The sequence below is a fragment of the Drosophila biarmipes genome, chromosome 3L (genome assembly GCF_025231255.1).
Source record: "Drosophila biarmipes strain raj3 chromosome 3L, RU_DBia_V1.1, whole genome shotgun sequence".
NCBI classification, from domain to species: domain Eukaryota; kingdom Metazoa; phylum Arthropoda; class Insecta; order Diptera; family Drosophilidae; genus Drosophila; species Drosophila biarmipes.
The window spans coordinates 13603029-13629927 of record NC_066613.1 but is presented as its reverse complement, the minus strand read 5'-3'; the positions used below and the strand labels follow the sequence as shown (position 1 = coordinate 13629927).

Genomic DNA, 26899 nt, shown 5'->3' with positions numbered 1-26899 from the left:
GTAGGAGGTAAAACACACAAAAAAAAACTTCTCCTAAGCTATTTTAAAATAGTTTTAAATAACCTATTTGAGTATTTAACTCGTAGCCGCCTGAAAATTTAAACTATGGTCTCCCACCCGCATAATAATTCTTGCATTGTATTTATCTGCCTTTGAGGTAAAGGATTTTCTCCCTACCCTTTAATTTTGTGAACGGAATTCGTATGCAATTAATAAATTGTTGTCTCGTTTCTTGTGGAATTTATGCATCGCAAAATTAATATTAACGCTGGAGCGTGTAATTCTCGTTACGCCGCCATCACAACAATGAGATTAAAACAAAACGGTTGATTAAATTTTCATGACTGCAGTTTATTTATCCACTGTTGCGGCAATATCATTTTCCACTAGTTATTAACTACTCTTGCCGGCGAGAAAGAAAAGGCAATTAAGGAACAAGTAAGCATGATACGAGGTTCTCGACTTCTAATTATCCTCTTTTCTCTGCCAAACTTGGCTAAAGTTATTAGAGAAAAAATGTGTTTACTTCTTTCCATTATAATTAATGATTTTACAATGTTTTAAGTTATTTTGTGGACATTGGATTTCAGATAACTTTCTCAAAAGAGAATTGTTAAAGAAAAATGATTAGTAAAATATTACCTAAAATATTTTTAATTGTTTGTTATAAAAATGCAGGAAGATAAAGATTCTTAAAATTTAATTTTAAATATATTATTAGTTTCTTTCTTTAGAAAATCCGTAACCTAAAAAATTAAATTTTTAGATTTTATTCATTGTTGTCCTTTTTACCGATATTCCCTCCGTTCTCGATTACCCAGTAGAAGTTAAAATGTCATTTTAATTAAAACAAAAATTTTCGCTTGAACAACTGCCGATTTGTCAATAAAAATGACAGTAGGAGTAATTATATTAAGGTCGGGCTGCGGCATTCGGGTTGGACACGTTCCAGTGAACCGGTGCCCAGTTTGGGGTTTGTTCAATTTAAAATAATTAAAATACCGCCTTTAAGCCCAGGCGCAAATCCTTTCTGAGATGCCGAACCTTTTTCAACCGCAAATATTATAATGTGCCCCCGATCCCGAACCGATTTTCTTGTTCCCCAAAATTTTGGAGCACTGGAGCGTGGCTAAGCAAGATTTATGAGCCGCCAGAGGGGGCGTGGCATTGGCATTGCCATGGCCTGTGCACTGGTTATTTATTTTTTTGGTATTTGCCAAGGTCTTTTGCTTTGTTTGCCATCTTTGCGGCCTCCGAGAACTTTTCAACTGGCCTTGCTCTTTTCGGGCAGGCCTCCTTTCCCTGCCCCCTGACCATTTGTTCTCATCTACGGGTTGTGGCATTTAAATAATTTAAAACATCTGAACGTTTTGGGGCAATTTGGTTAATGGCCTGTGCCTGCCAAAGGGTTATGTGCCCAGAGTCCCCAAACGAGCTCGTAAATAACGCCAAGCGAACGATAACGATTGGGCTGTCTCAGCTGCCTAATGTGCACTACCAGATAAATCCGGCCAAAGGGATAAGCAGACCGCATAAAAACCTGGCTTAAAGAGTCCAGCAGCTTTAAGGACATGTGACGCAGGTCCCTGCAAAAGCTCTTATATATGCCGCACTAGTTCAAGGACTCGTGCAACTCGCTCCAACCCAATTACGCAAAAGCCAAACACATACCGGTACACAGGAAAAATATTAAAATTATTAAATTGAAATTAAAGTAAAATTAAGATAACGAATTTTTTTAAGGTAACATCAATGGTCTTGGTAACTATTACTACTCGTATATAAATTGTGAAAACACTTGTTTTAAATTTAATAAACAATTTAATTCATTTTAATTTTATTTTTCTTTTATAATGGTAGTTAGTGATATAATTTTAAAGTGTTAAATATCATTAAAAAGTGTTTATAACATAAATCAATAATTTGTATTTTTTATTTTGGTGACATTTTAATGCCTTTAATTATAATGTCCCTTATTTGAAAGTGGAAAATATCATTGAAAAATGTTTATATCAATTAAAATAGAATCTTTAATTTTTATTTTTAATGCGCATAAAAATTATGATTTAAATGTCTTTAAAACATGTTGATAACCATAGAATGATTGTAACATATAAATTGTAAAGTATAGAGAGCACATTATAAAGTTCCTAAGGACACTTTAAGGGGTTTTCCCCTGTGTGGGGGGTAACATAAATGGCATCCCACCTGCCCTGGCAACCTTTAACCCTAAAAATGCGACCCGACCTAGAAATGTGTGTTTGGTCGCTTTCGCCTCGCCATGCGGGGTATCCTTTTCTGCACAAAGCTAGCGTGCCGTGAATTTTTGTTTATGCTTGCGGGCAGAAGATAAACACTGGCACACTCTCGCACACACCAGCACACCCATACGGGGTCGCGTAATATGTGCCAATGCCAGAGCATAACGTGGGGTGCCCACCACACACACGCACACACCCGTGTCCTGACTGACGACTGACAACGACATAACCACAAGCAGATAGCGCAGCTTATGCAAACGTTCAAGGACACCGCTGCACCCGTGTGTGTGTTGGTGCGGGGCTCTCAAAGTGGCGCCTGCAGGTTATGCAACACTTTTGTGTTTGGCCGTTTCGCCACTATGCGTGCGTGTGTGTGCGAAAGAGAGTGCCTTTGAGTTGGCCCAAACTCTGGCTTTAATTGCTGGCAATTTGTCTGGCTAATTTGCTAAATTTGACACCTCAGCGAGCGCACACACTTGCAATTAATGACGTCAAAAATATAACTCTCGCTCTCTCTCTTCGGTCAGCTCCTCTGTGTGACTGTGTGTGTGTGCGTGTCAGCAGCAGCTGTGTGTGTGTCTGTGTGTGCGTGCTGTTTTCACTTTCACTTTCACTTTCATTGATTTTCAAGCATCGCAACAAATGCTGTTCGCCACAACTCACTGTAATTTCTAGGGATTAAAAGCACATCTTTCACTTTTATTTCACGCGCTCGATTGGCTTACTTTTTACGGGAAATATATATATATATTTTATTTTTTATATTTTTACTGAACACTTTCTCTGGTTTTTCTCGGTCGCGTGTCTCCTTTGCGTGGCATCATTGGTCCGCTAAGAGGGGCAGCCCGCAATTTTCCACGTCGAACTGCGCTCGCTGCCAAAACTGAACTGAGCTTCGGCCCAAAGCGTTGCCATGGCCAAAGCAGCAGCAGCAGCATTTCCACGCTGAAAACTGGCTTCGAAATACTGGTAACAGTTTCGCAGTTGGCGGCGCAGGCGCAGTGCCCCCCTTCGACTTTCCCTGCCCGCTTTTCCCCCTTTTTTCGTCACAGCTCGCATCACACTGTTGCGTCCTGCTTTTCACTCTCCTGGCAGCTTTGTTTACATTGTTCGACTGCTTGGCCTGTTTGGAGCACTTTCCTATTCTCGTGCTGGCATCTATAAATAAAGTTACGCATACGCCACGTGGGCCCGAGCAAGGTGAGAATCCATCAATCGCGTGATTGATTGCGGATATCTATAGTAGGCGTTAACGAGAATTTTATTTGAAGGTGGTATTATTAGCTGGACACTTTTTGAGCACAATATCCTGCGAAAATTAAGTTTTAAACAAATCTTTTTTGTTATTATTTTGTTCTTATCAAAAATATACAATTTGTATAGCTGATCCAATTGCTTTTATTTTGCTGAGTACGTTTAGCTATGAAAAGAAAATACTACAGAACCTCAAACTATTTGAAACTATCTACTAGAACATGTAAATTAAAAATTTAATTTAACCAAATTATTTTAATAAAAATATAAATTTATTGCCTAAGCTTAAAAAATGTTTTGTATCCAAGTATTTTTATTTTTCTCCTTAAGTTCACCTCCCCAAAGGAATTTTTTTAGGACCTCAAATGTTTGGATATTCTGCAATTTTTCTATATAATACGAATATATTTTAATCAAATTATTTAAGATCAAAAATCAATTTTAATAAATTACTCCTTGGCGGTATGGCACCTAATCATTTTTTATTTTACTAGTAATTTTGGCTCCCTGAAGAAATGGCTGCTGGACCGCAAATTACTAGTTGTCCACGTGTCGAGCAAATTACTTTCCACAACTCAATTTGAAGGCCGCAAATGCCCCAAAGAATAACTCGAACACGTTTTCTTTTGTCGGTATTCCGGTGTATGTGTGTTTTTGGGTTAGCAATTTTCACGCTGATTGGTTTCCAGTCATTTTTCGTTGTTGCCTCGCTTTCGCCTTTCATTTATTTTGTTCTTTGGCCAGCACACAAAAAGTCAACGAGCCAAAGCCAAATGTCAACCACCCCTCAGCGCCGCACTTTCATACACCCGTACCGCTCCAAGGACTTTCGGAATTTAATAATGAAATAGCCCCGTCCTTGGCCTGCGAACAATTTCCCATTTTCAATTTTCCACTTTCGGCTTTTGGCGTTTGGCCTTCGGGCGAAAATGCGTTTGATAAATTTTCCAACGAAATCGAAACAGGTCAAACCTTATTTTTGAACCACGCAGCTACAGTAGTGGCAATTACTGCATCAAATAAGCATTTGCAATAACTAATTAAAAGTTTTCCCGTGCGGATAATTTCATTTCGCTGCTAACTTTTTTCTGTCGCAATCGATTACGACTTTTCCCGCCCCCACTTTCCCTTCCATCCCAGAAGTGGTATGTAGGCCATAAATAACAACAAGTTAGGCACTTTCCCTATTAGGGGCGTGGCATGTTGTGTGGGCGTTGCGGCTCAAGTCCCAAGGGTTGTGGGTTGTCAGGGCGGGGTGGAAAAGTTAGGGAAATGGCTGAGACAAAGTCGGAAGCTGGGAAAGGATGCGAGGGATATCGAGCCGGGGGCCTGGCTGCGATTTTTATCAATGAACAATGGGCGACGGCACACAGTTATTATGCGAAGCCAGTGGGCGGCCTATCCTCGATTGTCCTTGCGTGGGAAGATTGTTGCTGCTCTCGTGGTAGAGGGTTTCATTTGGCAGATAATATAGGATGGGTTCCTTGAGACTTGGGAGACCAGAAAGATTAAATACTTTCAGAAGAAGTGCCTAATAAGTTAATCTCTCTGTTAACTTTTTAATTAGCAGTACCAACGACCATTGATTTTTTTTTAAAAGATCATAATATAATATATAATCTTTGCTTATACAAAATATAATTTGCATAGATTAAGTTATGAGTATAATAATAATCTTTACAGTTGCTGAGCCTAATCCAAAGTCAAAGGTATAGAAAATTTTGACTCAAAATCAGGCAATGGAAACCATTCAGCGAGGATTGGATGGTTTTAACTTCCCCTCCTTTTAGAGCTAACTCACATCTGGTCATATCTGGCCCGTCTGCCACTCAGCTGGCGGCCATGTCGTCCTCCATTGAGGGCCAATCGAGTGGAGATACTGACGGTGTTCGAACTTTTACGACATCGGCATCGAGTACCCGGCTAATCATAACCGATAATGGCCAGGGGCGGATTTTCGTGCATTCAACTATCTATCCGGCAGTTGGCAAGTTTTTTTTTGGGCTGGTGTCGAGCGTTTGCTGCTCATTAGGGCGAAACTGTTGCAAGACTTTTAGTCCTGGGGAAGTTGCTCTTTATGGAGGGGATTGGGGATCGGGGGTGTGTGTGTGCCCGGCGCACTTACACTTAATTGAATCCTGCGGGCGTGGTGGATGGTTGGGTGGTGGGCTTCTAGTTGGTGGGTAGCTTGGCGGCTGGTGGTGAGCCCCTGAGGCATGAGGCATGCCAAAGCGTTTAGCAACCAAATACGCTTTGCTCCCGATTTTCCCCTGCCTTTGTTGTTGTTGGAGCTCACATCCTGCCGCCGGCGCATCCTCATTCTCATCCTCAATCTCGTTTTCATCGGCATTCACATGCACATCCCATGCCATCCTCATCCTCGTCATCCAGTGAACCAGGGAAGAAGGAGCCACTGAGCGAGGAAGCGAGCGGCTCTAATTCAATTAGCAAGTTCAGCGCCAGAGCGGCAAATGGCTCGTTAAACACGCTGTGTTTTTGTTGCCCCCGCAGCCCCCAATCCCCGCACTTTACCCTTCCTTTGATGCACTCGAAAAATACTTATAATCAACTTGGAAAGTCCATCTTAAATCTCGAAGCTATCTCGTTTCCATACCTAAGGAAGAGGAAACTGTTTCAAAGTACTTATGTTTTATTGGAGTTTGAAAACCACATTTATAAATTTTCCATTTTTCATTATACTTAAAAATTGTTTAATAATATATCCATCTGATAAAGTGGGATATAATAAGTTTTCTAGTTTCCACAGTCAAGAGAAGAGGGAACTCTTAAAATAACTTAAATTTTATTGGTGTATGAGAACAGCATTTAAATATTTCCCATATTTCATTATAGTTAAAGATTTTGTAATCAAGTTGTGAAGAAGATATATTTCATCTTCATTTGATAAAGTGGTACATAAATCTGTTAGATTTATTATTATAAGGATTTTTTTTTTCGATTTAAGTAGGTACTTAATAGCCTGAAAAATGTTTAAAAATTTAATTTATTATATGCCAAAGATAAATATATTTATAATATTTTAAGAATAACACCATTTCTCAGTTGCATGAAATTCATTTTAAATTTTGTATATATATATAGATATTAATTTAAAGTTTAAATGTTATTTTTTAGATAAAAAAAATTTTGTCAGTCTTCTCCAAGTGTATTACTTTACATTCAGCATTTGGCTGCGCTTCCCGTCTCCTGGCGTTGGGTTTTGTCCTCCTGCTTAATGCCACTTCACTTGTGTTTGCTCGTTTTTTAAACATGTTTTATTACATTTTTTCGCTAGCTGGCGCCGTTTTCGTGCCACCGGAAGCTGCCACACACACAGTTACACCAGGAGCCACACAGCTATACATATAATGTGGCAAAATGAGCAATGAGCAAATGAGCAAAATGTTATAAATTGCCAAAAGTCCGCTTTGGAGCTGGCTCCCTTCACTTCCTGAGCTTTTCTTTGTTCTCAGCGGTTTTGTTCCCCTGTTTGGTTTGCAGATAATGCACGGGAAAATCTTGTTCACTCTGGTCACTGACCAAATGTGCGGGCCCAATTGCCCCTTCCAGGATAATTATGAGCTATGTGTGGAATGGCCGGCCACAGTCTTACCTACGTTTAATTTATGCACAAATAACCCGAGCAAATTATTCGCTTTGTTCCGCAAATGTTTTTTGAGTGAATTGTGTTTGGTCAGAAAGGGCGGCGAGGAAAATGGGGAAACTTTCGCCAGTGCTTCATCTTCCACTCCAATATCTATGGAGATTAACAAGCGTCTGGTGGTTTTGGTGACGGTGGTGCTGGCTTTTCCTTCCTTTCACACATTTCCCACCCTGCGAGGCTGACTATAATCGCCTTTTCTTGCCAGTGGCCGGCATATGCTCATCGTTAGCTGGATATCCTGGCCGAATTGCCTGGGTCGCAGGACCAGCAAACTGGATACCGATTCCCCAATCCGTTTGCCCTTTGCTGGTATTTTCTGCCGAATTTTCCTTTTTGCTTTTCACACATTAAGTTTGGTTTCAGTTAAGGCTTCAGACCATTTTTTCCCTGCACCACTTTTTTTTCCAGCAGCTGCAGCTACAAAAGTCCATTATCCTTTTCGGCGTTATCGGTAATCAATTTCAGTGGCCCATCGCTGGGCGGCAAAAAGTTCGGCCCTCTAGTCGCAGCGGCCCAACAAAAGCGGTAGTTTCAAAAGTAACAACAACAGTAACAATTGTTAGTTTTGAAATATGCACGACCCCGCCCAAAGAGCCGCCCAAGCACCCAATCACCACCCACTCACACGCATGCAGCCTAACAAAAGCTTTTGAAGTGCTGTTTGCTGTTGCAGCTGTATTTCCATCACCCATGACCTACACTTAGAGAAATTTATTTTTAGTCTATGCTCTACCAAAAATATGGACTTACTTGGCTTTTTAAAAAAGTGTATTTTTGTAGGAAACTTCAAAATTTAACAAAGTATACATTTTACAACGTTTTACATTCACCAATTAAATAAAATAGTTTATGTATATTTACTACCTTACTACCTACCATCTTACTATCTTACTATATACTTATCTTACTATCTAACTATCTTACTATCTTACTACCTTACTATCCTACTATCTTATTATCTTACTATCTGACTATCTGACTATCTTACTATCTTACTATCTGACTATCTTACTATCTTACTATCCTACTATCTTACTATCTTACTATCTTACTATCTGACTATCTTACTATCTTACTATCTTACTATCTTACTATCTTACTATCTTACTATCTTACTACCTTACTATCCTACTATCTTATTATCTTACTATCTGACTATCTGACTATCTTACTATCTTACTATCTGACTATCTTACTATCCTACTATCTTACTATCTTACTATCTTACTATCTTACTATCTTACTATCTTACTATCTTACTATCTTACTATCTTACTATCTTACTATCTTACTATCTTACTATCTTACTATCTTACTATCTTACTATCTTACTATCTTACTATCTTACTATCTTACTATCTTACTATCTTACTATCTTACTATCTTAATATCTTACTATCTTACTATCTTACTATCTTACTATCTTACTATCTTACTATCTTACTATCTTACTATCTTACTATCTTACTATCTTACTATCTTACTATCTTACTATCTTACTATCTTACTATCTTACTATCTTACTATCTTACTATCTTACTATCTTACTATCTTACTATCTTACTATCTTACTATCTTACTATCTTACTATCTTACTATCTTACTATCTTACTATCTTACTATCTTACTATCTTACTATCTTACTATCTGACTATCTTACTATCTTACCATTTTACTATCTTACTATCTTACTATCTTACTATCTTACTATCTTACTATCTTACTATCTTACTATCTTACTATCTTACTATCTTACTATCTTACTATCTTACTATCTTACTATCTTACTATCTTACTATCTTACTATCTTACTATCTTACTATCTTACTATCTTACTATCTTACTATCTTACTATCTTACTATCTTACTATCTTACTATCTTACTATCATACTATCATACTATCTTACTATCTTACTATCTTACTATCTTACCATCTTACTATCTTACTATCTTACTATCTTACTATCTTACTACCTTACTATCTTCTATCTTACTATCTTACTATTTTACTACCTTACTACTTTACTATCTTAATATCTGACTATCTGACTATCTCACTATCTGACTATCTTACCATCTTACTATCTCACTATCTTACTATCTTTCTATCTTACCTAACTCACTTAATAACAAATAAACAACCCTTTTTTTCCAGTGCACCAAGCGAGGTTTGCGAGCGCATTTTGCACTGCAATTTCAGTCGCCCCGACGAATAATTCAATTGCAATGTGAGGCAATTTCGTCGTTGTTGCCGTTTGCCGGCGTTGTTGCTGCTGGCCAGTCACTTACATAGTTGTCGAGTTGTTGAAAGTTTGATTTTTTTCTTCCAGCAGCTTTTTCCCATTGCCGTTGATGTTGCACTCGCAATTGGCTACAAATTGGCTTGTCGAATTAGGGGAAAATCCGCAAGGGGGCAGGGGCAGGTTCTAAATCAGGACTCAGCCTTGCGCTAGATTTCAGCAGCAAGTGGTTCTCCTAATTGAATGCGGACAGCTGCAGGAGCAGCAGATCCCTCGGCTGCTCTCGCAAATATAATTACGCTTTCCATGCACTACAGATACTCGCACACACCTACATGTATCTCCTGCTGCTCGTCGGATGAATTATGCAGATGCAGATGCCTCTGCAGCTGCTCCTCCTTTGTCTGCCTGTTCATTTCACTGCAGTCCTTTATCCCGCCGAAACGAGATCCGAAAAGATGGCGTCGGGGGAAAGTGAAACTGTAGCCGTTGCTGTCTCTCGCCCCGGTGAAAAGCGCTTTTCAATTTGGCGGCTTGCCTCAACACAACTCGAACGAACGAACCATCTGAATTGGGCTCTCCGCTCGGCTTTCACTTTTCAATTAATTCTTGTGGCGGCCGCGTTGTGGTATTTTATGTAAGCGCTCCCCGGTTGCCATTTCAATACCCTGAGGTCGGCCAAATGGGTTGGTTGGCTGAGTTAGAAATCAAGCAATAATTTTTACAGGTTCTTAGGGGCAATTATTGAAAAGGAGTTTCTCAATTATTGTACTTTTTCAGACGTGAAGAATATTTCTTAAGCTGATGTTTTAGTGCTTGATACGTACGGCTTTTATGTAAAAAATTATTTATTTTTTTTAATATTTCGTAAAGGTAATTTCTATTTAATTAAATTTGTTTTGGATTTTAGTGGAACTTATAAGAGTATTTTAAGCTTTACCTAGGTCATTTAATTACCGTTTTCTCTATTTTGTTCTAACCCTTTTTATACAATTTTGCAACAATTTACTTTACCATTTTATAGTGCGATCTCTTTGGGATGTTACCTTTTCAGCATTTTGCAGGGGCCAAAGCATCTGGCGCTCCTGCCCCGCCATTATTTTTGGCTCTGGCTTTTTATGTGGGTCAGTGCGGAATTTGGCTGCTGCTCAGAGAGGCTGCCAAGCCACGTGACTATTTGGAACAATTGCAGGGGGCGGTGTCCCGGGAATAACTGGGCAGAACCCACGGCAACAATGTGGGGCGAGTGTGTCGATTAGCCAAATTGAAAATGACAAGCTGGGAGCGAAAAGAAGCGCCCGGAACTGGGCCGGGGAGCAGCTTATTACGATGCAGTGAAGATGATGCAGTGGGGGCTGTGGATGAAAAACCACCGGGAAGTGGGTCAACTGCTTAGCGAGTGGCTGCCAATAAGGGCGCATTGTGGGGTCGAGGGAAAAACAAGAAAATAAAAAACGACGAACAAATAAACAGGAAAAATATATATATTGGTAAATCTCAATTTTCAGCGGTCCACTCGGCGTATGTGCAATTTTCTCTAAGCGGTTTACAGTGCACGGTCCAGTCCGCAGTATTTTCAGTTTCTGTCCGACCGACTGGGGTTCAATGCAAAATCCGATATACGATTTATTTTGGTTAACTGCACATCCAATAAACTACAGAAAATCGCAGCCAGGGGAGGGGTTAACCGGGGAAAGGGCGCGGGGGGCAGGGAGGATGTGTAAATATTGACTTTTGAAAATCGAAATCGTCAAAATGTTCATAAAAGTCCAATGGAAACCGTTCAGAGCAGCAAATATTTGGCTCTGCGCAGCAGACATGACTCTTCATCCCACTCTATTCGGGGTTTTTCGACCGGGTCCTGCGGATGTGGAAGTGCATGACCATGGCAACTTTGACCGGCAGCCAGGCGACCCACTCCTTTTCCCTTCTGACTTCAGCTTGCTGAAAATCACAGCGTATAAATAATGAAAGCGATTTAATTTTTAACAGCTGCAGTTTGTGTGTTGCGGACTAGCGTGGGGATGGCATCGCGTGTTTGGCTCGACTTGGGCTCTCCTGTCGTCGCTCGCTGACCATCCCATCTCTCCGGACCCCATTCAATACCAAAATTCTGGGTAGTAACCATCCCGGAACGACTTAAATGCTCAAATTTCACACTTCATTTGGGCACGACTTGCCGCCATGGCTGGGTTCACGGATTTGGGAGGATTTGTACGGGGTTTCGCTGATGAAATTTGGGGCCATCAATTATGGACACTCACAGGTGGTTGCGGTTTGTGGCCAGCAAATCAAATGTATGAGGCTTCATTGATTATTTTCACATTGGGGATTTTAATAAAGAAAATATCTAAAAACTATGCTGCGGCTGAAACTGTAACACTATACAATTCAGTGACATTTTTGTATTATTTGTGTTGTTTTTGTCGACATTATTGAATTACTTCAAATTAAGCTGTGAAAACTTATATTTTTTCTGGCACATTATGCATTTGAATAAATATTTTGAATTAATTTTGTTTTTGCTGTGTGCCGCTACAGTGATTATTTTAATATATTTTAATATAAAAACTTTACCCGTTTGTCTACTCTCAAACATATCATTTGACTGCTGTATGATAATCCGTAATTTGAGTTTAACAAACATTTTTTAATTAACAAAACTTTTTCATCAAGGAAAACAGTGGGGTGGGAAAACTAATTAACGTTTTTTATGGACGCTTAAAATGAAAGAAGATGAATGTGCATTTATTATAAAAACAAACTTTGTCTCAATTAAAGAGACAGTTTTATTTAAAATGCTTAAACAATGGTCGGTGCTCTGTATGTAATATTTAAGGCTACTGCCTCCCAGGAACTTCTTGTCAAACTCTTTGACTTTTTACGACCTTTGAAACGTGGTTACGATTCCCCCAGCACGCTTGCTAATGTCTTCTAACATATTCCCAACAGTTGTAAGCTGGCTTTTACGGGCTTAATGTCTGGGTCATAAACGAAAGTTTGGCCATTATGTAATTTTCACCTTTTCATATTTTAATTTAATGCCCCAGTTGATTGAATCGTACGATGCCCTGAACTGCTTACAAATATGACTAAATGCCGTGTTTTAGGGCCACCTTAATTGCTAATAAAACTTGGTCGTTAAATGTAAGTGATTCGCTTTCAAGTTTAAAGGGAGGGCCAACATAGTTGCCGGTTTCTTAGCTCCCCAATGGAATACAGCTAACAGCAAAGTTGACATTCATTATGGCGGGCGAAAGGGGGAGGAGAGCGAGACAAAAGCGGAAGCTGCTTGGCTCGCCATTTTCTTCCATTTCCGCCGTTTCAACGCAGGACAATGGCAACACTGGGGAGTGTCCTGTCCGATCCTGGAACTCCGCTGCTCCGCCGCTCCTCTGGCCTCCTTGGGTGCCCCTGGCTCATCAAAAACTGTTTGAAATGAGTTTTTATTAGTTTTTGTTGCTGCCATTTTTTGCTGTCACTTGTTGTTTCCTATCTTCCTCTGCGCTCCGTGTGTATTTGTGTGTATGGGTTTATTTTTTTGTGTGCGTGTTAATTAAATTTCAAATGCACAAAAGAACTAACGACACGTTGAGGGGTGTAAAGTCCAGGGGAACGGGATGGATGGCGGTCGAATAATGGCCAACCCATTCTCGCTTTAATTGCATCCATGTGTGTAAATGAAAATGTTTGCTGTGCTCTGCCTCATATTTTGCCACTCGCCCCTCTGCTCTGGCATTTTTGCACTTTGCATTTAAGCAACTGAAATTGCAGCAACAACCAGGAGAAGTGGCCGAGCTTCGGCGGCAAAGATTTAGTCGGACCAACGCCAAGTTTCTGGCCATAAACTCTATTCCGGGCTCTTCCCAGTGAAATGTTTTCCTCCTCGCAGCCGGTATTTCCTCTTTTTTGGCTTCTTGTTTGGTAGCATTTGTTTTGTTATGGTTTTAATTAAGTTTTAACTGGCGCTAGACCAAAAATGCACCGCACCAGATCGTAGCTCTGTGCTCCTGGAGTTGTTATAACTCACATACAACACGGAGAGAAATATATTTGTTGTTTACCTACTTGTTTAGTTTTACTTTAAATTTCTGCTTCGGAAAAATTTAACTGTGCAGTATAAAAATAAAACTCTAGTTTTTCAATTAAAAATTTGTAGTTTTGGGGGACACTTTTTTCTACAGCTTGTAAAATTTACATCACTTTAAGAAAACAGAGTGGCTCTGCAAACTTATTCTTCGTGTCAACTTTATCTGACATTAACCTGCCATTGAGAGATGATCTGTATTTTCTGAAAAGTTAATGGTACTATAACAGTTTTCCCTTAGAAAGCTCTGATATCTTTCAGTGTAAAAGCCTGGGAAGCACACAGTGGAAACCGAAACCTTGCCCATGAGGCGGCTTTCAGCTTTCGGTTTCGCTTGGCCTGGCGGGATCTTCGCCGAGTCTGAGGACGAGAACAGGGCTATTTGGAGGCTGCTGCTGCTGACAGGCGCCGGGGAAATTGATTAATGTGACTTGTAAATGGCGCCAGATGGAAAATGGATTGGGAAGGTCGGGGCGGTTGGTGGTAGGGATCTCGTGGTAAACGGCCTAGAAATTTTGACTCGAAACTGCAGCAATTTGTGGCAGAAATTGTTGCGCCAAAAGTGTCACATGCAATTGTGCCCCAAGTCAGGCTCATGTTCAGAACACTCTGCGCACTATGTCGACATCTATTAGCCAAGGTCCTGCGTCCTTGGGCTGCGCTTAGTTAATAGCCTACGCCATAATTAACAGCCGCCAAGCAAACAATTTCAATGTTTGCCCCGAAATGAAAAATGATTTTTGGCCTTTGTGGCCTGTTTAACGTGGCAAGGCATCATAAATTTCCGACCCGCTCTCCGCGTTCAAAAATTTCATTATGCTAAAGTGAGTTCCGTTAATGTGTTTTCCGAGGCGGCGGCGAAGGAAATGCGGAAAACTCAAGGGGAGCCCCGGCAGACATACCAAATTATGCACAAGACAAACAGCAAACATTAGCGACACGAACGAGAAACGCGGGAGGATCGTGGAAACAGCAAGGCAAGTTGAAAGTCACGTATTAGATACTTATAAATAATATTTTTATTCGGTAGTGCTTTTTAGTTAATATATTTTTATAAATAATTTATTAAAAACGTGTAGAAAATTTAGCTTAATGAACCAGTTAGTGTGAGCAACCTATTTGTTATCCTTAGATATTTTATATGCCATGCAAAGATGGAATATTGTGGTTATATTTTCCTTGTGCTTTTCGGTTGATAAAGATTTCGAAGTCTGAGAGCAGAAATATAAAAAAAAGTTTTGGTCAAGAAATGTTTTCCATCTGTACAGATTCTATAGAATGAAATCTACAAGGCATATATCCGATACCGCAGACATTCAAATCTCATTATAAATTTCATAATTATTAAGTCCCAGGCACTGTTATTCCCCACAGAACATAATCTCCAGAATACTTAGTAGTAGTAGTACATAGTCGACCCTGATTTTTTTGTTTTAAAGTTGACCCTTGGTCCGACTTGCTGACCTTATCTCATTCTTTTATTTATTAATTGTTTGTTTATTAATCTTCTTTTTTATATATTTGGGTCCTTAATTCTTATAAAAAGAGCAGAATGAATATTGTGTAAATAGTTAACGAAACTATGTTTAAACTCCTTTAAAGTGGATCCTGTCTTTTGCACTGAATTCTGGTAAAAAGAGAAAAAATTACTTAAACTCCTGGAAATACTTTAAAGATCTTACCGTTCTAGAACGAGCAGGATTGTACTGCGTTTTAGTACAAAGAGGGCAAAAATTATGACACCCGAGGTCAAATGGTAGTAGTAGGCTAACCAAAAGATCCATTCGCAGAAAACGTTGCCTCGAATAAAGTAGGGAAACAGATCCAGAACCCAAGACATGCCCATCATAACACAGATTTGCACAAAGCTAAGGTGTCTGTGATATGGAGAGGAAATGGGTAATATTATTGAATTACATATAGATTAGTATATTTACGTGTTTCTTTCCAATTTTAACTTCAAAGTCATAAATCTCTTCACATTTTCGACGCACTTCAGTTAATTCAATAGTGGTCAAGGCAAACATAATCCAGTTGACAACGGTTAGAATCAGTATCGGTCCAATGAAATATATAAGTATACTCCAATGATTTGCTGGAAACAGATTTGCTGGAAATAGATTTATATAGGCAGAAATTTTTATATATTTAAAAGAAGGAATCTAGCTTTTTTGTTTAGCGTAAATGGAAATCGATTGTATTTTTTTACTTATATTATCCATAAAAAAATGTTACCAATCGCATAGCTATTTTATTATATTATTGTTCTAATTATGAATCAGAGTAATGGGTAGCTGTTAGTCGCGATCGACTTGTTATTGTTCTCTCTTGTTATTTGATTTATTTCATGAGGGAGTTCGCTTTTACAAATGGTAATAAACCCATTCGGAAATTCCAATATATGACCATAACGAACAAAAAATTAATAAAACGAAAAAAAACCCAGGGAATGGTAACGAGAAAATATATTTTCTAAAGTTTTTGCAGTGTATGCATTACCAAAAAACATTTTTAATTTTATTTTTACGTATTTATTTTAACTCAAGAAGAGCACAAGCCCCTTATCGCAGTTAAGGATACCAACAAGGACGGTTGAACTGAACTTATTTTCGTGAAATTCCAGAAATTTACATTCCTCTAGGTAGATGCACTCCCTGACATTTCTGCCCCCTCCTTATATCCATTTTTAATTTATGCCAATCGATTTCCTATTCGAAAACACCATCAACTTCAGCTTAACAACTTAATGCCAACAGCATTGGCTTACATACAAATGCTGCGTAAAAATAAGTTAACCGACTTCGTATTGGCTGCCTACGCAGTTCTGAAACGCGAAATTTGCAATTTCTGCATTAAGTCAACAGGGCGGACGGGTGTTTTCCAGGGAGCCAGAGGGAAAAGCGGGAAAAGCGAGACATTTGCTGCGTTGCTGGCGTGACATTTGTTTGGTTTTAATTTCGGTTCAAAGGTTGCCATGGCAGCCAGACTCCCAATTCCCATTTCGCATTTTCACCTCCCCCAGCCCAGCGGCCGATGAAGTATTCCGCACTCAGGGTGGACCGAAACACTTGCTGCCGTCGCAACTGGTGAATGCAAAATTGAAATATTGCATGAATTGCAGGAATGCACTAAGCCATGAAGTAACCACCGGGCCCCAACTTTGCAGCTCCCAGTGCAAAATGGGCAAATGGGCAGGGCCAACACACGCCGTCGTGCAACTATTTAATAAACATCAGCAGGGGATGTCCTTCTGCTGCTGCAAGCCCCTTCGCTCCTTCACTCATTTTGGCTGCGGTCGGAGGAGCTTTTGATGTTTCGCTCGGTTGCATTTAATAAGCTGCTTGAACGCCAGAGCGGGGCGCAGGAACAGCTGGGGGCGTGGCCAGGTCCTTTGACTCCAAGTCAATGAGGCCGCCTTGGGGAATTCTAGGAACATTAAGCAAGAAGCCGAGCTCAGAGCACCTTCATCTTTGGGACATACTCTACCATATTCGAGTTGGGCATTCTTATATTTCAGCCAACTGTTTATTATGCCTTATATTTCATCGTGTAGATAGCATTTTATTTGTCTGGCGACTCCATGGAGTTGAAAAATTCATTCTCATCAATGTTAAATCCGCGTTTCTTCACACAACAGACCTGATTCTTTTTGTGACAAAAACCCACTGGTCTGGTAATATAGCAGTCATCTTTGTGCACACAAGAGGCTAAGAGCGATGGCCTGGTTATGCAATGATTGGTTTCGTCACAATCTGAAAGGTATAAGAGTTCTATTATATCTCCAACTCTAAACAAGGCTTGCAACTTACGCATCGGCTTGTATTTTCGTTGTGATATAACGATGCTGAATGGCAAAAGTAGGAACATCAAAGCGATGTGTAGGATCATTGTGAGGGAACTAAGTCAAGAAAGTGTATACTTGCTGTACACTTTAATTAGCCAAGCGGTGAGAATGTAATATATTTAGTTATGCCAGCTTGTTTAAGGCATTCCTGTGAGCTCCATAATTTATATGCCCTTCGATTTGTTATGCAATCTATTGGATTCCTGCCGGGTTTACTCGGTGAGGCAAGTGCGAACGGAATACAAAAGAAAAATGTTGTTTGCGAACGTTGGTAAACAAAGGGAATCCACATCCAGGCTGCCAGTGCTCCACCTAAACCAGGTCCTTTCGGATTTTCCGACTGCTCTGGCTGGCTGCCAGCTGCTTGTTTGGATGGGTGGCAATGGGATTGGGCAGGGGAATCCGCAATAAACCAGGACCGAGGAAGTGACGAAGGCAACAGCAACATCTGGAGCAGCAGCAAAAACCCAAAACTATTTGCACTCAACGGCGGCAACAAATGTTGCTGCGGTGTTGCCTTGTGCTACTTACGGCTGCCATTTGATGGCGATGTCGATGTTTTTGCCCCGTAACATCCAACATCCTTGCCAGGACAGGAACCCAAAGTATTCCTCGATGCCGAGCTGTGCAAATATGGAGGCGCCTGGTGATGTGTTTACAAGTTTGTGAATTGTTGTCATTGTCGTCAGCTGGCCGGGCTTCAGCTGGCTGTGGCTCCCCTCAATCTTGGCCAGCACTCGGTGCTCAGTCTCAGCCCGCTTTTCATTACCAATTGCAGCGCCCCTGCACCCCTTCGCTGGCCCAAAATGCAAACATCAATCAAGCTGCATTATGCAAATATTCGCTTGAAAGTTGCAACAAAAGCGCATCGGGTTTGGGGAGAAGTGAAAGACGACAAATGGGAAATCGGAAATGGGTTTGGGTTTGGACTGGGGCTTGGGTTCGGGTTCGGGTTCGGGATTGGTGGACTAGTGATTGGAGAGCAGCCTGTCAGACGTCAAAAAGCAGTTGCTATCCGTTTCACCGCCTCCCATAGACCATCATCCATCGCCGCTGTCAGTTGCATTACTAAGACAACAAGAGGAGGGTTCATCAGTTACACTTCAATGAAATACTGAATGGGAACGAAAACCAAGGCTCTGATTGTTTCCTAAACGATTCTTAAATGTGAATAAAAAAAGAAATTAATGAAAATCTAATATATTTGCTTTCAAAGGATATATGTCCTTAAGTTATCATTAATAAAATGTTTATTTTATTTGATTTTAAAGGTTAATAACGATTAGTTATTTATTTGGTTTTTAACATTTTAACATTTAAAAATAAAAACATCCCAAGCACTTCAGTGTATCATCTTATCTTTGTTCCCAATTTGTTTCTAAAATCGAAACGGAAAAATACATATATTATTCTTTAATTTCCCAATTTCTTTAATTATTATTGACCACTCATGCAATGCATCCCATTTTAATAAGTTTAAAACGCTTTTTCTTGATATTTTCAATTTTCCAAGTATACAAAAGTGGAGGAAAATAAAGATGGAGAAAGCCAAGGCAAGATAGCTGCCGATAGTTCGACTTGGCGGGATTCGTGTCCAGGAATTCTCCGGCTCGCCGTTCGCCTGAATTAAACGATAACGAGTTTTGGCTTTCATCGCTTCATTTTGAAGCTAAAAGCAAGTGAAGGGTTGCTGGCTGCCAGGACCAGAAGAGCTGGGAGCCAAGATGGAAGAGCCAAAGTACTGAGGAGCTGAAGAGCCAAAGGGCCAAAAGCCGGCTTTTGTTTATGCGTAAAGTTTCGCGACTGTGGGGGACACGAAAGGAAAAGGAAGCTCGAAATATAGGGGGACTGCATTCGGGGACCGGATGAAATTAAAACGTCTGCAGCAATTTATGCCAACACTTTAAAGGGCAGCTCCAGGGGGGCTCTCCTGCCCCCTGATCCCGCACTGATGCCCTACATATATGCATTGTATTGAAGTGCCATACAGCGAATCCATATTCCCGAATTCCATTTCATTTCCCTTTGCAAACTTTCTGCGGGAGTGGAGTTCCAAGTTTTTCGCTGCTGACAATAAACAAAGGCACGGGGCGAAAAAGGAAAACAGAAATCTTGCAGGACCTTAAAGGGAGCAGGGCGGGTGTTGGCAGGGGGCGTGGCAGATTTCAGCTTGGCCCTCGTCTGCAGTTTGTTTAGCTGGCAACACTTTGTCGAAAACTTTGCATAAACTTTGCGTTTGGCTTTATTTTTTCGAAAAATCCCCGAGTGAAACTTTGCAAATTACTTTTACGATTTCCGAACAAAATGCCAGACATACATACAAGAGCAGAAATTGCCGTGTGCCGTTAATTGCAAGCAATTTGCGTTGCATTAAAAGTTAATGCCGAGTCTAAGTCCGGAAAACTCGTCCAGCTTAAATGCAGCGTTCGCCGAAATATGCGATTTAATAGGTTCACCCGGAAAGTTTGCTAATGACGAAGCGCTGTTGGAAATTAACATGCAACTTTGATGCTACAAGTGCAACTACAAGTACAGCTACAACTACGACTTCATTTCATGCCGCCCCCAGGGCCACGCCCGCCTTTTGCATAATCCCTCAGCTGTTAAGTAGTTCTGCTGGGGAAATAAACAATTTAATTAGGCGGTACGGCCATGTGTGACTGCGAGTGAAATCAAATATGCGTAAACATCAGCTACAAGATTGCGGCACCCCGCCCCAGAGCCCGTGTACCAATAGGTCCTGTACATATCTAAACACGACGCAGGCGAGCGTAATTAAATTTACATGAATTTGATATTGAGCACACGGCACACACACCATCGCACACCCACGCACACACACGCACGCATGGGTGAATCGCGCGGCCTGCAATTAGCATTGCCTACTTGCGAGCGCAGAAAGCAGGAAGCTCGAATTTCATTGCCTGCTTTCGAGCGCTTGGCTTGGAATACAATTGTAGCATTTGAATGCGTAACACACTCTTACACTCAGAGGCATTTAAATAGCATTAAGAGTTCAAGAGAATAATACTATTAATTAAACAATTACTAGATCTCTCAAGAAGTCAATTTAATGTTAATTACTTTTATTAGGAATCAAGTTTTGGGACAAGCAAACGTGTCTAAAAGTATACTGTGATATAATCAATGTCTTCCTTTAAAATAAAAAAAAAGTTTTTGGCATGCTTTAAGGCAATTTCTAAGAGATTCTGTAAAATCGTAATAAAATAATTTAGATTTAAAAGAATAATTTATTAATTTCTAAGTTTTTTTCATTTTACCACTTCAAAGTCAGCTGTACCTTGCATGTGCCGTACGTATGAAAGTGAGACAACGTACTGACGCAAATGAACTGTTGCGAAAGTTCATTGCGAGGGGAAAACTTTTGGCATTGTCTGATTCGCTGCCCTCCCTCCTAATTGGCTGCGACCCCGACAGCCCCCCGTCGAGCCCAATGAATCTCTAATTTGGCGCATTTCAGAGTTCATAATAATTAAAATTACGCGCTGTCTGCAATGTTGTTTGTACCCGCTGTTGTTGTCCTTGTTATATGTATTATTTATGGCTTGCGAAACTTTGTCCTTGCGACTTTTGCCTTTGACTTGATGCCAACTTTTCGGTTTTCGTTCGTGGCATTCATCAACTTTTTGCGTAAACGTCATAGATTCAGACAGGCAGTCAGAGGGCGAGCGAACGGGTTATAAATAGAGATATAAGTCAGTGCTTTTGTCACATTCACGACTCGCAAATCTGATTATGAAAGCGTTTAATTTCTGTGAATAATTGCACTTTTCTGTGGATGCTGATTGAAAAAGCGTATATGTATACTAGCAGCGAGCTGTTGGAAAAGCTGTTGGAAATTCTGTTTGACAAGCGCACGACAACAACAGCGGCATTTTGTTATTATTTCTGTTATTATTCCAGCTCTTGGCAATGTCAACAATTTTGCGCTTTTATCTGTTTGCACAGCAGACGGCCCACATCCCACATCCCGCCCCTCGGCCTACGATTCAGTGTGTGTTTAACATAAAGCGATTAATTGCTTTTCATTAAACGCAGCTCGTTTTCCCCATCTCATTTGCCCACCCACGCCGCACCGCCTTTTGCCAGCTGCGCTTATTTAACTTTTAATTTGAAGTCGCGCTGAGGCACTTCCGAAATGTGTTTACCTTGGGAAAACGACTTGTGCCAGAAACTTTAGAATGCTAAAGGCTAGAATAAGTTCAAGAGTGAACAAGAAGATTATAGATCAAGAGCTCATATGGTGGTTCATTTTTAGGAATTGCATTAAAAACATTTATATGGAAAAAATCTTTAAAAAATGCTTTAATAGGAGTCTAAAAGTATGCTGTGGTTACTTAAAAATTCACTTCTGTCTGAAAATTATGTTGTTGCATACTTTTAGACATCCGAAAAAAGAATTCAAGATTTTTGGAGAATTGTGTGGCTCTCTCGAAAGAATTTGAGCTCGACGTTTAATAAATTAATCATTTATCAATGCAAAAATTGCTTTAATTCTGCAATTTATTACAATCCCTACCAAAATTCCTTTCCCTCAAAACCTGAACATTTTTGCTAACTAAAAACACTTTGGTTGACACGATTGCCATCAATAATTCTTCCAAATATTCTCATTTTTTTTAGACCCCTGTAATTGGCCGTTAAGCAGTCTGCGCCATGGAAAATGCTATTCTTACCCAGACAGGTGGGCAAACAGTCCTTCGTCTCGCGCATATTCCGCCCAGGCAACGCCCAGTTTACAGTTCAAAGGTGGCTGGAGGTCAAGGCCGGGCCTACACAGGCGAACTGGAGGCAATCCGTCGGCTAGGCCAGACGACAAACAGCTGGCCAAGTAATTGGCGTGGGCCTAACTGCAGGGCAATCAACCGGGCGACTATCCCTGGCCAATACCATCACCAATATATAAGCGATATATCATCCTATTTCAGCTGTCTGCTTACCAATCGCCTTTTTTATGGCCTTGGTAGAGAGCCATCAGAGGCAATAGAAACTTTACAACTTGCAGACATCTTTTGGGTCACAGACAAGAATTTTGAACTCGACTTGACTTCATTGATGGCCAAGCTGGTCGTGTATGTAAGTTGGTGTTTGCATACCATGTGGAACATTGGCCCTAAGCTCCATTGGACATGGGCATTGGCCATCCGACCAGAGTGCTTGGCTTTGGGCGGGGGGCACAACAACAGAAGTGCATTGAAGGCGAGCAAACTCTTGGCTTGAAGTTTCCGAAAAGCATTTCCTTGTCACCATCGAACTTTTCGACCCATTGTACTGGATTCGCCTGCAGTCTGCATTTTCCAACCCGAAGGGACTAGGCACCAAGACCAGCCTTAGCCTTGGCCCCCCAAATAAGCCATGGCTAACAGAGGTCTGTTAGTAACCACGTGCTTTCCTGCAAGTTGGCGATTCTGCGCAGTGCCGGGGTTCACCTCTCTGCGAACTGTTCCCAGTGTTCTGGCCACGGTGCGTATGATTGATAAACCAAAATAAATATTTGCCAGCCTCTGCGATGCATAAAGGGCCAAAAACTCGGGATATTCCGAGACTGGGGACTGGGCTTCCAGGGTGCTTTTTAGGCGTTGGTCGCACGTTGTCGAGGTTGGGGTTGTGACCCCTCGCGCCCTCTCCAAAGGGGGGTGTATTTCTCCAAACATCTGTGTTAAGGGCACAAACACACACACAGCCTGACAGCAGTGACCTTGAGCAGGCTTTTGCATTGCCTGTGAAACAAGAGAGCGCGTGGCCCACTGTGCGTTTGTGTGCGTCACGTGTAAGCAGTTGGGCCTGTATACAAACCTTTTTGTATATAAATATCCAATTTATGTAGTTAGAGCCTCCCTGGCATTGTAAAAACTAATGGAAATTTAATTTCTCTTTGGGGCGGCATTTTCCGAGCCCTGAGTTACCATGATTATTATGCCTATTACTTGGCGTACTCTGTTGCCCAGACTCAGACTCAGGTGTCGATGAAAGCTGATTAACTGAGACACAGCCGCAGCAGCTGTCGAGGTAATTGCGGCATTTCCCCCACTTTCACCCCGCACTGGGCTCACAACTGCCAATGCATTGAATTACAATTTAATTGTCGAGGCAACAGGATGTTCGCTGGATTTGCAACTGTCAAAGTGACAAACATGGGGCGCAGCGGCTGCCTCAGCCATTCACCCACTCATCCACTTATTTATGCCTTTTGAGCATTTGTTGTGCAACCCGAAGTTCCCCAGTTCGAGTCGTGTGCAGTGTGGCAGGCACACACATAAATTGCTTCTGACATGCTTCGTTGACTTTTATGAGCGAGGATTGTCTTTGGCCCTCCTCCTAATTAGAGCCATGTCCTGGGGAGACGGGAGGAGGTGGTGGCCCCTGGTTTCTCCATTTAACAAGGAGCCGTGTCAGCGGCAGACTCCGAAACTGCAACCGCAAAAGGAAAACTTTTGCGAAATAGAAATGTTGCAAAACATTTGGAACCAGATTCCTCCGGCTCTGCTTTCCCTGTTTTCTTCATTTTCCATGGCATTTTCCCAGCATTTCCCCCCTGCCCTGGCCGTAGCAACTTTTTGTTTCGTTCAGGTTAAATGCGCGCGAATTGTTTTTTGGCCAGCCAAACTTTGTGATTTAACTTTTGAATAACGGCCAACAGGAGAAAGGGGATTTTTGGTGTGCCAAAAAGCAGCGAAAGAGAGAGAGTGTGCCAAACACTTAAGTGAAATTCTTTTTCAGCTGACTCAACAGACAAAGCATCCCTGGGTCCTTTCGACTAGTTTGTCATTTTGCGAGCGCTCTTAACGACCGAATGCCAGGCAGGAGCTGCTGTCCCTGAAAATTAGGATACATTAAATGCTGCTAACCTTTTTATGCAAATTACTATTTCCGCTTCTATCCATTTCCGGCTTGCTCCTTGTCCACTGCCCTTTTTCTTTGGTCACATTTGCGACTAGGAGGGCAAACAAGGATTCTGCTGCGGTCTCAACTTTTTTCCCCAGCTTGCTAATCAACCTGTTTGCTTAGGACTTGTCCAGGACCTGCGTTAATGCCCAGGGCATTTTTTAATTAATGCACACATGCGGCGTATACGTAATGCGGAGAGGATCTACCTCAGAGCCAATTAAAAAATATTTAAAAAGTTTGCTAGGAAGAAAAAATATCTCCAAATAAGTTATAGTTCATTTAATCTATTTTCTCTTTTTTTAAGTGCATTTACCATTACTGCATTTTCACAAGAAATTCACTGGCCTTCAGATTTTCATATAAATTTCTTTCTTACTTTGCCTAGTTTATTTGCATCTCGTAAGTTAAGTTCTGCCAGCTTATCCAGGCTGCGCTTCATGGCAAAGTTATGAAAAATATAAATTTGAAACACCAACGAAGTAGCCGGTTGTGGTCAGCAAAAGTGGAGGGGCCAGGGCGCCTCTTGGTTGACCGACAATTTATTACAATCACGTCAAAACTCATTTGAATGGCCGCCATCCCAGCCGCAGTTGCCGGTCGTAAATCAGATGCTGCACTGCAGCTGATAATGCTGAAAGAGGGGGCCAGTAAGTCGGCAGTTGGGCGGGAGTTACAGCTCCACTGCGGCCAAGCAGCTCAATTGAATTGGCTGCCGACTTCTGGCCAAAACGAGCGCTCCAAGGGAGCAGGATGCGCTGCTCACTTTTCGGTTTTCTGCTTTCAGTTTTCCTGTTTCTGGGTCAAAGGCAAATGGGTCAGACGCGGAGGAGCCCACGCTGAAGGGCCGTATAAATCACGGCGAAAGTTGCCGAAAATGAAAAGTGAAAATTGCTTCAATTTCATTCCAGCTGACCGAGGGAGAGAGTAAAAGGCATTTTACGGAAAAGGGCAGTAACTATTATATTTTCATTAATATAAACTTTAAATATATCTTTGAATGGTTCCATTTACTTATTTATTAAACAAGAAAAATAAACTTTTTTATGGCAAACAAGAATAGACTGGTCTAATAATCCTACGATGAACTTTCTATTTAATTTAATATAAGTTAATCTACTTCCTGGTCTTCTAGATTTTATGGAATTTTATTGAAGTAACAATCGTTCAAGCCAAGATTAGAAATTCAGAACCCTATTTTATAACACCAAGTATTAAATAAAAATTGCTTAGAACACTTTTTTAAAATATTTTTTTTAGATTTAAAACTACATAAATTAATGATTACTCTTTGAAATCTTTTTGGTACTTGAGAGTACATTCTAATATGCAAATAAGTTCTGTGCCAACAATGAAACTTAATGAGACTCTCAACACCCGCTACCTTTTCCATGATTAATGATTTGGCAGTAAGCAAGTGGTTCACTAGTGGGTTGCAAGCTCAAGATCAAGATCATTGGACTGCTATTCCTATGCCATGGCTGCAACATGACTTGGCTATAACCAAGCCAGTGACTATATAAACTGGGCTCTGGTTGGGCTTAGAGCATCAGTTACTTGGAAGTCACTACCAGTTACGGATATCCAGTTCATCATGCGCTTCACTCTGCTCGCTGTCTTCCTCTTCGGAGTGATCTTGGCCGTTGTCTCCGCCGGTGGAAACGGTGGTGGCGGTGGAGGAGGTGGCCAAGGAGGCTGGCAGAAGGGCGGCGGAGGAGGCGGCGGCGGCCAGGGAGGCTGGCAGCAGGGAGGAGGTGGAGGCGGTGGCCAGAAGCATGGAGGCGGCGGTGGAGGCGGCTGGCAGAAGGGAGGCGGCGGCGGTGGTGGCAAGCACGGCGGCGGAAATGGCGGTGGTGGTAAGCACGGAGGCGGCGGCGGAGGCGGTGGCGGCAAGCACGGAGGCGGCGGCTGGTAAACACAGAAGACTCCCGAAAGAACCACTGAAGACCCACCCACAAAGCCTTACGATCTGATGCAGTGTGCCCACCAAATTTCTTGGCCATGCTGATCTCCTAACAGCTAAAACTGTCTCGTCTTTTTCCTATACTCATTTGAAATAATCAAAAATTATAGTTTTCTAATTGTCAAACCAAAATAAATATTATTTCCTGCAATTTCATATAAGACATTTTAATGTTAAAATCAATTAAAAATGGGAAGACAACTACTAGGCTATTGTCTGAAAGTTCGGTAAATAAATTAAAGAAATGCCAGTCCCAGCCTTAGATGTCCAGAAAACACTCTTTTTCAATATGTACCTTGCGACCTGAGCTCCCTGCTGAGCCAAGATAAAAACCATTATCAAGACTTTGCCGGCCACTCAAGGGAACCTGCATAAAGCTGCACAAATTGACTTGTTTATGCGATAATTTCGTGGAGAAACTCCAACAATTCGATTATTTAGTGATTTCGGAGGATTTCTAAAGACAGCCAGGGGACAGTCTCGAGGCGAAAGGGGGAAGGCACTAAAATAGAATGGCCTGGGCAGCTCACAGCTGCTTGCAGCTTCACATGCCTCGGAAAGTAAAACAAGATTTATTTAGTTGGCCCCGGCATTAACTGTTGCCCTTTTGTTATGGCCAAGATGCCCCATCCTTAACCGACAGGAACTCTTCTATAACGACTTTGTATTCATGTGTGTG

General features: G+C 41.2%; 5 protein-coding genes across 7 annotated transcripts in view; 2 read left to right on the top strand and 3 right to left on the bottom strand.

Annotated features, from left to right (window-relative positions):
- LOC108028465 (uncharacterized) overlaps positions 1-3132 on the bottom strand; it is a 45238-nt gene extending 42106 nt beyond the window's left edge. For all 3 annotated transcript variants that reach the window (XR_001768393.2, XM_017100323.3, XM_017100325.3), the window contains exon 1: positions 2925-3132. The gene's annotated coding sequence lies outside the window, so the exon portion shown is untranslated. The remainder of the gene's footprint in view (positions 1-2924) is intronic.
- An 11882-nt stretch (positions 3133-15014) lies between these two features.
- On the bottom strand, positions 15015-15576 carry LOC122819057 (probable G-protein coupled receptor Mth-like 7). The gene is made up of 3 exons (XM_044095256.2): positions 15445-15576; positions 15190-15384; positions 15015-15134 (listed from the first exon to the last, which is right to left on the bottom strand). The coding sequence occupies exons 1-3, from the start codon at positions 15474-15476 to the stop codon at positions 15104-15106; spliced, it is 258 nt and encodes an 85-aa protein (XP_043951191.1). The 5' UTR covers positions 15477-15576; the 3' UTR covers positions 15015-15103.
- A 1421-nt stretch (positions 15577-16997) lies between these two features.
- Positions 16998-17404, bottom strand: LOC108028226 (uncharacterized). The gene is made up of 2 exons (XM_017099892.2): positions 17317-17404; positions 16998-17259 (listed from the first exon to the last, which is right to left on the bottom strand). Exons 1-2 carry the CDS (start codon positions 17393-17395, stop codon positions 17069-17071), a joined length of 270 nt encoding a protein of 89 aa, XP_016955381.1. The 5' UTR covers positions 17396-17404; the 3' UTR covers positions 16998-17068.
- A 377-nt stretch (positions 17405-17781) lies between these two features.
- On the top strand, positions 17782-18521 carry LOC108028006 (uncharacterized; the record flags this gene model as incomplete). The annotated part of the gene is given in 2 exon segments (XM_050886749.1): positions 17782-17919; positions 17922-18521. Coding segments are annotated over 2 exon segments (237 nt in total), but the record flags the coding sequence as incomplete, so codon positions are not given.
- A 6955-nt stretch (positions 18522-25476) lies between these two features.
- Positions 25477-26482, top strand: LOC108028212 (uncharacterized). Its single transcript, XM_017099875.2, has one exon. It carries the CDS (start codon positions 25852-25854, stop codon positions 26170-26172), a length of 321 nt encoding a protein of 106 aa, XP_016955364.1. The 5' UTR covers positions 25477-25851; the 3' UTR covers positions 26173-26482.
- Positions 26483-26899: the final 417 nt, after the last annotated feature.

What these genes read in the sequence shown, in the direction of transcription:
- LOC122819057 (XM_044095256.2), bottom strand. Translation starts at nt 15,476, where the DNA reads ATGACTTTGAAGTTAAAATTGGAAAGAAACAC. An exon ending in TTAAAATTGGAAAGAAACAC is followed by an intron (nt 15,385 to 15,444) that starts GTAAATATACTA and finishes TCCATATCACAG; the next exon opens with ACACCTTAGCTTTGTGCAAA. An exon ending in ATCCTGCTCGTTCTAGAACG is followed by an intron (nt 15,135 to 15,189) that starts GTAAGATCTTTA and finishes TCTTTTTACCAG; the next exon opens with AATTCAGTGCAAAAGACAGG.
- LOC108028226 (XM_017099892.2), bottom strand. Translation starts at nt 17,395, where the DNA reads ATGATCCTACACATCGCTTTGATGTTCCTACTTTTGCCATTCAGCATC. An exon ending in ACGAAAATACAAGCCGATGC is followed by an intron (nt 17,260 to 17,316) that starts GTAAGTTGCAAG and finishes TATACCTTTCAG; the next exon opens with ATTGTGACGAAACCAATCAT.
- LOC108028212 (XM_017099875.2), top strand. Translation starts at nt 25,852, where the DNA reads ATGCGCTTCACTCTGCTCGCTGTCTTCCTCTTCGGAGTGATCTTGGCC.